A 15,140-nucleotide genomic window follows, 5' to 3' on the forward strand; every position below is an offset into this window, starting at 1 on the left:
TCTCCCTGGCTAAGAGCGGGGAGCTCTGATTGAATGCGCTCACAGCCAGGGAGAAGATAACCACTCCAAGGGAAAATACAAGTCTTCGCCTAGTACAGTGATGGCGAACCTATGGCACGGGTGCCAGAGGCGGCACTCAGAGCCCTCTCTGTCGGCACCCGCACCCTGGAAAAAGTCTATGGTGTACCAATATGCCTTAGACTTTTCCTGCCATTCATTCAGCGCAGGACGCACTATGAACAGCACAGGCAGCACACTGAATGTAGGCAGGCTATTATAGCTAAGTGATAAAGTACATGCAAGATAGACTATACTGGACTGTAGTATTCAGGGTAAATTGCTGTGTTGGCACTTTGTGATAAATAATTGGGTTTTGGGTTGCAGTTTGGGCACTCGGTCTCTAAAAGGTTCGCCATCACTGGCCTAGTATAACCGAGTCGCCTCATTATAATATAAGGCGCCAAAATATATGGGGCCAACAGCGGACGAATGGGGGGTTCTGTAGAAAAAAAAAGTGCCATGGCATCAGTAGGGGCCGCCCTATAAGGTAGGATAATAATTAGACTAAAGCTAGCCTGATGAAAGGTCCTCTTTAAAGGGAACCTGTCGCCAGGATTTTGCGCATAGAGCTGGGGACATGGGCTGCTAGAGGACCGCTAGCACATCTGCAATACCCAGTCCCTATAGCTCTCTGTGCCTTTATTGTGTTAAAAAAACGTTTTGATTGATATGCAAATGAACCTGATATGTGTCCTGTATCCGGAGATGAGCCCTGCGTCCTCCGAATCTCCTCCTTGCTGGCTGACGTCACAGAGCTGGAGCGCCGAAATCTCACGATGCGCGAACTATCGCATGCGCAGTGTCGGCATCATGTTCATTCCCTGTGCTGGCATCAGCACAGGGAACGAACTACGCATGCGCTAGCTCGTGCATCGCGAGATTTCGGCGCTCCAGCTCTGTGACGTCAGCCAGCAAGGAGGAGATTCGGAGGACGCGGGGCGGTGCAGGGCTCCTTTCTGCTGGACTCATCTCCGGATACAGGACACATATCAGGTTCATTTGCATATCAATCAAAACGGTTTTTTAACACAATAAAGGCACACAGAGCTATGGGGACTGGGTATTGCAGATGTGCTAGCGGCCATCTAGCAGCCCATGTCCCCAGCTCTATGCGCAAAATCCTGGTGACAGGTTCCCTTTAAGGCACATATTCAATAAAGATTAATGTTTTTAGTTTTCTAAACGTCACTTTTGGCAATGATTAGTGATACATTGGTGGAGTGTTAACATCGCTAACAATTTTCGTAGTGATTATGTTACAGATAATACAAACGGATCCGTTCATGACGGATGCATGCGGTTGTATTATTGTAACGGATCAGTTTTTGCAGACGGATCTGCCCAAAACGCGAGTGTGAACGTGGCCTAACCTGTATGCAGATGACAGGAGGGGAACTTTTACACATCACACAGAACAGATTGTGACAAGCAACTTAACATTGGCTGTCACGCTCTGCTTTGGTCTGTTACTCAGAATCTCCAACTGTAACAGCCTCGGGGGCAAGCACGCACAAGCAAGGGGAGGAGTTACTTCCTCCCTGCCAGGCTTGCCTTGCTTTGCATCTGAGAGTTCAGCTTCGCCCCCAGCAAACAGAGAAGAGAGGACCTGAGAGCACCGAGGACGCCTGCAAGTAGGGAGGTGAGACAACCTCTTTAATTACGGAGGTTCATTCCTTGCATGTTATGATCAGAGTAGGTATTCATCACTAACTACCACTATTTGCATGATAGTTTATTAAAATTACTCATATTCATAGAAATGTTTATTGCGGTTAATTGAGTGGTTTACATCTATATTACAGACACTGCCAGCATTTTTGTATTGCTTCAGGCATTTTTGTATTGCTTCATCAGACTAGTTATGAAAGCACTTCTAATTTACACAGAACGTTTGACTTTCAGGCTCGATATCTCACCATCCACGACAGCTTCGAATTTGAGACTACCATCATTTTATAGACAATCACCTATGGCTATCTCATACATAAATTGGACTTGCAACTATTTAGCATATGATTAGTTATGCAGATTCTTGTCATGTAACTGCATTGTTACTGTTTTGCTCCTGGTGGTGGAACAATCTTTTTCTTCTTGTATACTACAAATTACAACCTATTCTCCCATTCCCTAATAGTAGAGATGAGCGAATCTCTCAACAATTAGATTCGGCCAGTTCACCGAATTTTTCAAAAAAATTTGGTTTGATCTGAATTTATTTGCGGCGAATTGAGTTAAAAAACAGCTATTTCTTGGCTGCAGAGAGCCTTTATAGTGGTGTAGAATACTGTGCCTTGCAGTAACACGCATAGGGAATCTGCTGTGGTAGTGAAATAATACTCAGAGTCTGTATGACAGGCGTCGCTCTTAGAATCACTGCACACTTCACTTATTTGGGCAGTCACCGGGCCAAAACTGACCAAATAACTATGAACTCAGCCTTAGGTCTTCCGCACATGAACTTGTGCGCCTCGTTGCCGTATTGCGGACATTTGCGGATCCGCAATACACGGGTGCTGTTCTGTGGGCATTCTGCATCACGTATGCGGACCCATTCACTTCAATGGGTCCGCAAATCCAGAGATGCAGAATGGTGCGCGACAGAAACATGGAACGGAACCCAACGGGGCACTACGGAGTGCTTCCATGGAGTTTCGTCCTGTACTTCCGAATCGCACAGTTTTTATTTATTTATTTTTTCTGTTGCGGCGTTCACTGCATAGATTTTTTTAAATATTTTAATAGTTTGGACTTTTCAGACGTGGCGATATGTAATATGTTTATTTATTTGTTTCTATATTTTATATGTAAAATTGGGAAAGGGGGTGATTTATACTTAATATTTTTCCTTTTTTTTCCTATTTTTACATATACCCATGCTGGGTGAGATAAATATCTCTGTAAAAGACAACTTTTCCCATTTTTTTATACAAAGTTGTCATTTTACAGAGATATTTCTCTCACCCAGCATGGGTATATGTAAAAATACACCCCAAAACACATTGCCCTACTTCTCCTGAGTACGGCGATACCACATGCGTGACACTTTTTTGCAGCCTAGGTGCACAAAGGGGCCCAAATTCCAATGAGTATCTTTAGGATTTCACAGGGCATTTTTTATGCATTTGGATTCCAAACTACTTCTCACGCTTTAGGGACCCTAAAATGCTAGGGCGGTATAAATACCCCACAAGTGGCCCCATTTTGGAAAGAAGACACCCCAAGGTATTCCGTGAGGGGCAAGGCGAGTTCCTAGAATATATTTTTTTTGGGCACAAGTTAGCGGAAAATTATTGTTTTTTCTTTTTTCTTTACAAAGTCTCATATTCCACTAACTTGTGACAAAAAATAAAATTTCACATGAACTCGCCATGCCCCTCACGAAATACCTTGGAGTGTCTTCTTTCCAAAATGGGGTCACTTGGGTATTTATACTGCCCTGGCATTTTAGGGGACCTAAAGCATGAGAATTAGTTTGGAATCCAAATGCGTAAAAAATGCCCTGTGAAATCGTAAAGGTACTCATTGGAATTTGGGCCCCTTTGCGCACCTAGGCTGCAAAAAAGTTTCACACATGTGGTATCGCTGTACTCAGAAGAAGTAGGGCAATGTGTTTTGGGGTATCTTTTTACATATACCCATGCTGGGTGAGATAAATATCTCTGTAAAAGACAACTTTTCCCATTTTTTTATATAAAGTTGTCATTTTACAGAGATATTCCTCTCACCCAGCATGGGTATATGTAAAAAGACACGGCGATACCACATGTGAACTTGGACACATTTTTTTGCAGCCTAGGTGCGCAAAGGGGCCCAAATTCCAATGAGTACCTTTTAGGAGGGCATTTTTAGACATTTGGATTCCAGACTTCTTCTCACGCTTTAGGGCCCCTAAAATTCCAGGGCAGTATAAATACCCCACATGTGACCCCATTTTGGAAAGAAGACACCCCAGGGTATTCCGTGAGGGGCATGGCAAGTTCATAGAAGATTTTTTTTTTTCGCACAAGTTAGCGGAAATTGATTTTTATTAGTTTTTTCTGACAAAGTCTCCCTTTCCGCTAACTTGGGACAAAAAGTTCAATCCTTCATGGACTCAATATGCCCCTCAGCGAATACCTTGGGGTGTCTTCTTTCGAAAATGGGGTCATTTGTGGGGTGTTTGTACTGCCCTGGCATTTGAGGGTCTCCACAATCATTACATGTATGGCCAGCATTAGGAGTTTCCTAATATTGAGCATACGGGTAATGAGATTTTTTTTTTCCGTTCAGCCTCTGGGCTGAAAGAAAAAATGGACGGCACAGATTTCTTCATTCGCATCGATCAATGTGGATGAAAAAATCTCTGCCAAAAAATGTGCAAAAAAAAAGGAGGGGAAAGGCGTCTGCCAGGACATAGGAGCTCCGCCCAACATTCAAACCCACTCAGCCCGTATGCCCTGGCAAACCCGATTTCTCCATTCACATCGATGTGGATGAATAAATCGTTGCCGGAATTTATTATTATTATTTTTTTATATACAAAGTGTTTGCCAAAGCATATGAACACCGCCCCTCAGCTCATAAGCCTTGGCAAACGTATCTTTTTTACTGCAGAGGAGAAATCTCGTCTTACAGCGCCGCATACACCGACTTTTGTGTAATCTGACAGCAGCGCAATGCTTCTGTCAGAATGCACATCAGTGCTGCAGCTGGTTGATCGGTTGGTCCTCCTAGTTAAAAAACAAACAAAAAAAACAGACCGCAACACAATAAATTTATTAACATTAACTTTATATATCATTTGAAACAGAACATTAACTTTTATAAACTTTATTGAACTTTTGGAACATTAACCAGGGTCTGATCTTTACCCTCATAGACAAGAAATTTGTGCGTATAGCCTGTGGCCCTTTTTAAAGAGCTTATACAATTTGACCCCATACCGGGCGCGCTTGCTTGGGATGTATTGTTTGAAGCCAAGGCGCCCGGTAAAATGTATTAGGGACTCGTCTACGCAGATGTTTTGCTCAGGGCTATACAAATCTGCAAATTTGGTGTTAAAGTGGTCTATGAGGGCCAAATTTTGTGGAGTCGGTGAGGCCCGAAGCACATCCATCCACAGCTCTGCTAACAATAGACGCAGAAAAAGCGTTTGATAATGTAAGCTGGGGATGGATGAATAGGGTTTTGGATAGGATAGGGCTAACTGGGAATTTTATATATAAAACTATATTCTGCAGCTTATAATACAGACATTATCATCCAACTGTCCCCAATGGGGCTCACAATCTAAGGTCCCTATCAGAATGTCTTTGGAGTGTGGGAGGAAACCAGAGAAAACCCACGCAAACACGGGGAGAACATACAAACTCCATGCAGATATTGCCCTTGGTCGGATTCGAACCTAGGACCCCAGCTTTGCAAGGCAACAGTGCTAACCACTGAGCCACCTTGCTGCCCAATTTTAGAACTTATATCCAAGTATTATATGCTAATCCTTTAGCCAGGATTTACATAATGTAAGGATTTACACCCGGGGTTTTCTTTCACCGACATTTGCTATAGGCAAGGGAACTAGGCAGGGGTGCCCCTTCTCGACGTTACTTTTTAATATTGCTTTGGAACCTTTATCCCGTTATCTCAGTATCACTGGGGAGATACTAGGAATCAAAGTAGGATCCAAGGAAATAAAATACGCTTTATACACGGATGATTTATTAGTTTTCTTGGCGAAAACCCAGAGGGATTTGCTTCCCTTGATAAAGAGGATTTCGGAAGCGCGTCAGGCTTCAAAATTAACGCTGACAAAAGTGAACTCCTGCTTCTCTCTCAGACATGTCAGGCCAAGGATTTTGACCATAGAAATTGCCCGGTTAAAATTGCCAAACATACGGTACGATATCTGGGCATCAATTTAGGGAAAACCCCGGAATCGATCTATTCATTGAACCATCCTCCTTTGATTCAGAAAATTCAGGGAGACATTGATAGGTGGATGCATCTTCCCCTTTCCCTAATAGGGCAGATGTTTTTTATTGAAAATGGTCAGTTTCGCGCACTTGCTATATCCTATGCAAACGATACCGCTGTTAATTAGGCATGCGGATATACAGTCTTTAGAATCAGCGTTCTGTTATTTTATATGGAAAGCCAAGCATCCGAGGATTTCACTACGGAAACTTCAGCTTCCAAAGGAAAAGGGTGGGGTGAATTTCCCTGACATCAGGAGATATAACCTTGCCAGTAATCTTAGACATGCCCTGGATTGGTTGTGAGGAAGAAATAATTACTCAAATTATAAACTGGAATCGGAATTAGCTGCCCCCTGGTCTTTAGTAGCATTACTTCACACTAAATTTGCTAATTTACTCCCATCTCTGAGAAAAAGCCTTATAATAAAAGACACGGTAGCAACGTGGAAAGCGGTGCGCAAAGAGTATGGGTTACCATTTTCATTATCGAAATATATGTCTATATGGGGCCACCCTGAATTTGTGGAAGGCAGACATAATAAACAATTTCAATACGTTCAGTACGGGAATACATTCAGTAAATGATGTATGGCATAGCACTGATCTCCGATATCTTAATTTTGATGAGTTGTGTAGCAAATACACGTTAAGTTCTAGCCATTATTGGCGTATCTCCAGATTTATAACTTTTTGAAACGCAGGATAATCGACCTTAGAAAGGAATTCCCCACAAATAGATTTGACCTACTAAGGGGCACAGCTACTACCCCATTGTCCTTATCAGACCTACAAGGGAGACTGCATGGTGCTCGACAGGAGAACTCTCCTCTCCAACCATTCAGGACATGGGATAAAGAGCTTGATGGGCAGGGAACGCATGAGGACATATTGAAGGGATGGCGATACCTGAGAAAGGTGAAATTTGGAGGGAAACTCAATTTAAAATAGCACATAGGGCCATATATGGGTTTTATAAAACGCAATCGACCATTCAGGCAAATAAAATAACACATTGCCCAAAATGTGACTTGGAGAACTCCAACTTATTCCACGGCTTGTGGACTTGTCCTAAGATAATGGAGTTTTGGACGGCGTTCATAGAATGGCTAAAAAACGTACTGCGCATCACGATTACATTAACTCCAGGGTTAATTTTGTTCCACTATTTCCCAGAAGGCACGAAGTTAGCACAGGTTACACATGTATGTATCCTAGCGGCAAAACGGTGCATACTCAAGAACTGGTTACTCCAGACTACCCCCTCACTTGGAGAGGTTATTATACAGGTAAAATGGTGTTTACATAGAGAGTTCTATTCGGCAGAGCAGAATACAGATAAAGCACTGCAAAAGTTAATGGCCAGATGGAGGAGTTTTATTATTAATGTTTTAGAACCCACTGAAATTAAAGCGCTAATGAACCCTTTAAAGCAAACATCCTGGTACTTACTGGAGCAATTGAAAGGTGCTTTAGGTAAATTGGAACAGTAGGACCTCTATTAGCCTCAATAAGGTGTTGATTGTTACAGAATTTTGGGGAGCTATGGGTATGTTAGCGAGGGAGAGTGCTTGATCTTCTTGAAGCTAGGGTGGGGGGGAAGGGAGGGAGGGAGTTCAAACTGTGATGTGACGAGCTCTATTTGTTAATCCTTTGTAATATCTGCCAATGGACCTATGCAATATGATTCTGTAAACATTGGATTATGTATAATGTAACTGCAACTGATGATTGATAAATCAAAATGAATAAAATTTGGTTAAAAAAAAAAAAGCTGGGTGGCCTCTGGGACGAGAGGTGCTATTATCACTAAAGTGCAGGAAACGCAGGATGGTCTCAAATCGTGTCCTGGACATGGCAGCAGAGAACATGGGCATGTGATGAATTGGGTTCGTGGACCAATATGACCGCAATTCATGCTTTTTTGTCAGGCCCATGTTGAGGAGAAGGCCCAGAAAAGTTTTAAATTCTGAAACTTGGACGGGTTTCCACCGGAAAGACTGGGCATAAAAGCTTCCCGGGTTGGCGGCTATAAATTGAGTGGCATACCGGTTTGTTTCTGCCACGACTAAGTCAAAGAGCTCCGCAGTGAAGAACAGCTAAAAAAAAAACAGTGCCGATCCTATCTGAGCTGTCTCAACCCGAACTCCAGACTGGGCGGTGAAAGGGGGAACTACTGGTGCGGCTGAAGATGAGGGCTGCCAATCAGGGTTTGCCAGCACCTCAGGGACTCTAGGGACTTTACGGGCCTGTCTGTGCGGTGGCTGCGATGGGGGGAACTACTGCACGTGCCACCGTACCAGCTTCAACTGCCCTTCTGGTGCTCGCCACTTCACCATGTTCTACGGCAGTGCTGGTACTAGGTCCAGGATGGGCTGCGCTGCTGGTGTATGCCTCACCACGTAATCCGACAGCGTCAGCCCCACTCTGCTGCCCTTGAAGTTGATCCTGCGCAACCTGTGGTCTAGCGACACGGGGCCGGGTACGCCTGGTGGTATCAGGGACCTCAACCTCATCGTCCGAACTTTGGGTCAGACTTTGCCACTGCTTTCTACAGGTTCGTATTCTGACCCGCTTGATTCGTCAGATGAGGGTTCCCATTCCTCATCCGACTGGGTCAGAAGCCTGTAGGCCTCTTCAGAAGAATACCCCCTACTTGCCATTTGGTCACCTAAATTTAGGGGGTATTCCCTGAGACTACCCAAGAAAAAAAGCAAGCCTGTCTTACAAATGGGAGGCTAGAAAAGCCGCTCGATTGATAAAAAATATCAAAACAGATTTTTTTTATCGCCGCAGCACTTGTCTAGTGATTGTGCAGTGATAAAAAAACAAAAAAAAATTTGTCACTGCGGCGAGGCGGGCGTGGGTGAACGCACGTGTGGGCGACCGATTAGGCCTGATCGGGCAAACACTGCGTTTTTAGGTGGAGGGCGAGCTAAGGTGACACTAATACTATTATAGATCTGACTGTGATCAGTTCTGATCACTTACAGATACTATAAGGCCTCTTTCACACGGACATCTTATTTTTGGCCCGGATAAGAGGCGGGTGCGTTGCGGGAAAATGCGCGATTTTTCCACGCGAGTGCAAAACATTGTAATGCGTTTTGCACTCACATGAGAAAAATCGAGCATGTTTGGTACCCAAACACAAACTTCTTCACAGAAGTTCGGGCTTGGGATTGATGTTCTGAAGATTGTATTATTTTCCCTTATAACATGGTTATAAGGGAAAATAATAGCATTCTGAATACAGAATGCATAGTATAATAGTGCTGGAGGGGTTAAAAAAAAAAGTTAACTCACCTTCTCCTCTTGATCGCGTAGTTCCCGGTCTCTTTACTTCTTGAATGATGAGCTGTGGGCTAAATGACCTTTGGTGACGTCAGATCACATGCTCCAATCACATGGTCCATCACCGTGGTGATGGAGCATGTGATCTGACGTCACCACAGGTTCTTTAGCCCACAGCTCATCATTCAAGAAGTAAAGAGACCGGGAACTACACGATCAAGAGGAGAAGGTGAGTTAACTTTTTTTTATTTTTTTTAACCCCTCCAGCACTAATATACTATGCATTCTGTATTCAGAATGCTATTATTTTCCCTTATAACTATGTTATAAGGGAAAATAATACAGTGAATAGACTGTCACCTAGCAACCATGCGTGAAAATCGCACCGCATCCGCACTTGCTTGCGGATGCTATGCGATTTTCACGCACTCCATTCACTTCTATGGGGCCTGCGTCGCGTGAAAATCGCACAATATAGAGCATGCTGCGATTTTCACTCAACGCACAAGTGATGCGTGAAAATCAACGCTCATGTGCACAGCCCCATAGAAATTAATGGGTCAGGATTCAGTGCGGGTGCAATATGTTCACCGCACGCATCGCACCCGCACGGAAAACTCGCCCGTGTGAAAGGGGCCTAAAAGTACCAATGCTGATTAGCGATACGCTAATCAGCGAATCAGTGACTGCGGTGCGGTGGGCTGGGAGCTAACTGAAGCTAACTACCTACCAAAGGGGCCTAAACTAACCTAAACCTAACAGTCAATACTGGTGAAAAATAAAAACTGACAGTTTACACTGATCACTTTTTTCCCTTTCACTAGTGATTGACAGGGGTGATCAAGGGGTTAATTGGGGTGATGGGGGGGGTAATCTGGGGCTAAATGTGTTGTGCTTGGTGTACTCACAGTGATCTGTGCTCTTTGCTGGGACCAACCGACGAAAAGGAACCAGCAGAGAGCACAGAAGCCATTTAACACATTATATTTATAAATATAATGTGTTAAATGGCTTGTGATTCGATTTTTTTTAAGTCACCAACCTGCGGTGATCATTGGCTGGCAGGCTGTTGATGAACTTCTCCTGCGACTTTTCCCGACCCGCACTGCGCATGTACGGGCCGGCTTTGCGTGTCATCTCGCGTCTCGCGAGATGACGTGCCGATGCGTCTACGAGGAACAACCCAAACGCCCGCAGGACGCATTCCCTGCGTTAGGCGGTCGGGAGGCGGTTAATAACTATTTCCCCCCTTAGGGGCTAGAACCTGTGATCTTTTAATCTCTTGTCCTATTCACACTGATAGAGCTCTATTAGGGTGAATAGGACCTCACACTCTCCCTGTTGCCCTGTGCATAGTACACACAGCAGCAGGGAGGTTACCATGGCAGCCAGGGCTTCAGTAGCATCCTGGCTGCCATGGTAGCCGATCAGAGCCCCAGGATTACACTTCTGGGGCTCTGATCAGAAGCTGCTACTGCCACCAATGAGAAGGGGAGGTGACCCTGTGGCCATTGCCACCAATGAGAAGGGGAGGGGACCCTGTGGCCACTGCCACCAACGATTTTAACACGTTCAGGACTTATGACGAGTATACTCGTCATGGAGCACTGCTACTTAGCGCTCCATGACGAGTATACTCGTCATGGCATTAAACTGTCACCATGTCTGCAGACATGGTGAAAGCGCTGAGACCCGGGCTGTTACACACAGCCAGGCACCCAGGGTCAATGCCGAGGGGGGTCCTGTGACCTCCCGTATCAGCGATTGCTGCAAACCGCAAGTCAATTCAGACCTGTGGTTTGCAGCGCTTTCTGCAGTTTCTGATCCCCGCAGTCCCTGACCGCGGGGATCAGAAACTTTATAATGCCCAAAATAAAATATTTTTCACCCCCCTGCACCCCTGAATGATTTTATGCTGGCGGGTGGTGCAGGGGAGGGTTGCAGGCGGTGCGGGCGGTGCGGGAGGCGGGAGGTGCGGCAGGTGGGATCACGATCCCCCGCCCGCCTCCTCTTGAATATTCATTGGTGTCCAGCACATTGCTGACTCTCTGGTATAAAAGGCTGACATCTGTGCTGTGATGTCAGCCGTTTAACCCTTTCCATACCACGGTCCGTACAGACCGCTGTATGGAAACGGTTAACAGTCAGAGAGCTCCCTCCCTCTCCCATTGGGGGGCTGCTGTGCCTTTGCAGCCCCCAGACAGGATGGGGTCACAGAGGGAGCTCCCCTTCTTCCCCGTCTGCTCAGTTGTGGCAGACGGGGAAGGTTCCCATGGCAACAGGACGCCTTCTCAGGCATCCTGCTGTCCATGGTGCTGAACAGATCTGTGCTAAAGGCATAGATCTGTTCAGACAAAGTGTAAGTAAATTGTAATACAGTACAATACACTATATAGTGTACTGTACTGTATTATACAGACATCAGACCCACTGGATCTTCAAGAACCAAGTGGGTCTGGGTAAAAAAAAAAAAAAAAAAGTGAAAAAAAGTAAAGATAATAAAACACATTTATCACTGAATAATACATTTTTTTTTAATACACTACACATATTAGGTATTGCCACGTCCGTAATGACCTGATCTATAAAACGGTCATATTACTTTCCCCGCAAGGTGAACGCCATAAAAATAAAAAAATAAAGACTATGAGAAAATTGAAATTTTGCCCACCTTACTCCCCAAAAAAGGTAATAAAAGTGATCAAAAAAGTCGCATGTACACCAAAATAGTACCAATCAAACCGTCACCTCATCCCGCAAAAAATAAGACTAGGGGGCACACTAAGATTTTGGGGCACACACCTTTTTATCGCTTGGTGTTGCACTTTTAGTGGTGTAAGGTGACAAAAAAGTGTTTTTTATTTTATTTTTTGGACGGTGTTCACCTGAGGGGTTAGGTCATGTGATATTTTTATAGAGGCGGTTGTTACGGACGTGGCAATACCTAATATATATATACTTTATTTTATTTAAGTTTTACATAATAACATCATTTTAAAAACAAACAAAAAAAATCATGTTTTATTGTCTCCATAGCCTGAGAGAGTCATATTTACTTTTTATTTTTTGGGAGATTGTCTTAGGTAGGTTCTCATTTTTTGCAGGATGAGATGACTGTTTGATTGGCAGTATTTTGGTGCATATGACTTTTGATCGCTTGCTGTTACACTTTATTTTTTGTGATGTAAGGTGACAGAAAATGGCTTTTTGTGGCACTTTTTCTATATTTTTTTTTTTACGGCGTTCACCTGAGGGGTTGGGTTATAGAGCTGGTTGTTACGGACACGGTGATATCTAAAATCTAAAAAAAATATAAAAATGTATATCACTTTAACACAATAATAGCATTTTTTAAACAAAAAATGATGTTTTAATGTCTCCATGTTCTGAGAGCTATCGTTTTTTTTTTTTTAGCTATTTTCTTATGTAGGGTATCATTTTTGCAGAATTTAGTGACAGTTTTATTGGTACCATTTTGTGGGACATACGCCTTTTTGATCACTTGGTGTTGCACTTTTTGTGATGTAAGGTGACAAAAATAGCTTTTTTTTACACAGTTTTTTTTTTTAGGGTTGGATGATGTGATATATATATAGAGACGGCCGTCACGGACGCGGCAATACTAAATATGTTTTTTTTTTTCCTATTTTTAATAGGGTATTTTTTTCACATTTCAAAACTTTTTTCAAATTTTTATTTTATTTTACACTTTAAAAAAAATTTAAATTATTTTACACTTTGTGTCCCCCATGACTTCATACAAGAACTCTGGGGGACATTTAACTTCACTTTTTTTCTTCCCACCATTGATTTCCCCTGTAACTTGGGCTGACATATTAGCCCCAGTTACAGGGGAAATACACCCCCCAGAGAGGCTGTACAGCACTATACTATGCTGTACACCCTCAGTGTAGGGCTGATCGAGGTTTGTGAAAGACCCGACAGCTCCTGCACTCTCCCGGCCCCGGCTGTCACATGACCTATCGGGTCGGGACTGGAAGCGGCATAGCGCTTCCTGATCTGTATACACAGCACTCGGTGAGCACTGTGTATGCAGCGATCTAGAAGGCGGGGACACCTGGGCACTGTCCCTGCCTTCTCTCTGGGTTGCCCTGCTGTCAGTGACAGCGGGCAACCCGCTCTGCAGCTGCGCGATTAGCGCGCAGCTGCGATCTCTGAATGGACATTCCAGAATGTTCATTCAGAGATAAACATCCACCCATAGGATAAACATCCACCCATAGGACGTTTTTATCCTATGGACGGATGTGAGGTGGTTAAGGACTGGCCCACCTTCTGTTCTACATTAGTGTTGGGCGCGAATATTCGAATGGAGAATATTAATCGCGAATATTGGCACTTTGAGAATTCGCAAATATTTAGAATATACAGGGAGTGCAGAATTATTAGGCAAGTTGTATTTTTGAGGATTAATTTTATTATTGAACAACAACCATGTCCTCAATGAACACAAAAAACTCATTGTTTTTTGAATATTTTTGGAAGTAGTTTTTAGTTTGTTTTTAGTTTTAGCTATTTTAGGGGGATATCTGTGTGTGCAGGTGACTATTACTGTGAATAATTATTAGGCAACTTAACAAAAAACTAATATATACCCATTTCAATTATTTATTTTTACCAGTGAAACCAATATAACATCTCAACATTCACAAATATACATTTCTGACATTCAAAAACAAAGCAAAAACAAATCAGTGACCAATATAGCCACCTTTCTTTGCAAGGACACTCAAAAGCCTGCCATCCATGGATTCTGTCAGTGCTTTGATCTGTTCACCATCAACATTGCGTGCAGCAGCAACCACAGCCTCCCAGACACTGTTCAGAGAGGTGTACTGTTTTCCCTCCTTGTAAATCTCACATTTGATGATGGACCACAGGTTCTCAATGGGGTTCAGATCAGGTGAACAAGGAGGCCATGTCATTAGATTTTCTTCTTTTATACCCTTTCTTGCCAGCCACGCTGTGGAGGACGCGTGTGATGGAGCATTGTCCTGCATGAAAATCATGTTTTTCTTGAAGGATGCAGACTTCTTCCTGTACCACTGCTTGAAGAAGGTGTCTTCCAGAAACTGGCAGTAGGACTGGGAGTTGAGCTTGACTCCATCCTCAACCCGAAAAGGCCCCACAAGCTCATCTTTGATGATACCAGCCCAAACCAGTACTCCACCTCCACCTTGCTGGCGTCTGAGTCGGACTGGAGCTCTCTGCCCTTTACCAATCCAGCCACGGGCCCATCCATCTGGCTCATCAAGACTCACTCTCATTTCATCAGTCCATAAAACCTTAGAAAAATCAGTCTTGAGATATTTCTTGGCCCAGTCTTGACGTTTCAGCTTGTGTGTCTTGTTCAGTGGTGGTCGTCTTTCAGCCTTTCTTACCTTGGCCATGTCTCTGAGTATTGCACACCTTGTGCTTTTGGGCACTCCAGTGATGTTGCAGCTCTGAAATATGGCCAAACTGGTGGCAAGTGGCATCTTGGCAGCTGCACGCTTGACTTTTCTCAGTTCATGGGCAGTTATTTTGCGCCTTGGTTTTTCCACACGCTTCTTGTGACCCTGTTGACTATTTTGAATGAAACACTTGATTGTTCGATGATCACGCTTCAGAAGCTTTGAAATTTTAAGAGTGCTGCATCCCTCTGCAAGATATCTCACTATTTTTGACTTTTCTGAGCCTGTCAAGTCCTTCTTTTGACCCATTTTGCCAAAGGAAAGGAAGTTGCCTAATAATTATGCACACCTGATATAGGGTGTTGATGTCATTAGACCACACCCCTTCTCATTACAGAGATGCACATCACCTAATATGCTTAAT

The 15,140-nt window shown here is 43.7% G+C and overlaps 1 protein-coding gene across 1 annotated transcript in view; it reads left to right on the plus strand.

Annotated features, from left to right (window-relative positions):
• Positions 1-1,675: 1,675 nt before the first annotated feature.
• LOC122933375 (multidrug and toxin extrusion protein 2-like) overlaps positions 1,676-15,140 on the plus strand; it is a 305,472-nt gene continuing 292,007 nt past the window's right edge. Inside the window, exon 1 of the mRNA XM_044288336.1 lies at positions 1,676-1,752. Within this exon, the coding sequence (XP_044144271.1) occupies positions 1,744-1,752 (9 nt within the window). The 5' untranslated portion in view covers positions 1,676-1,743. The remainder of the gene's footprint in view (positions 1,753-15,140) is intronic.

Source organism: Bufo gargarizans, chromosome 3 (genome assembly GCF_014858855.1).
Source record: "Bufo gargarizans isolate SCDJY-AF-19 chromosome 3, ASM1485885v1, whole genome shotgun sequence".
Lineage (NCBI taxonomy): Eukaryota > Metazoa > Chordata > Amphibia > Anura > Bufonidae > Bufo > Bufo gargarizans.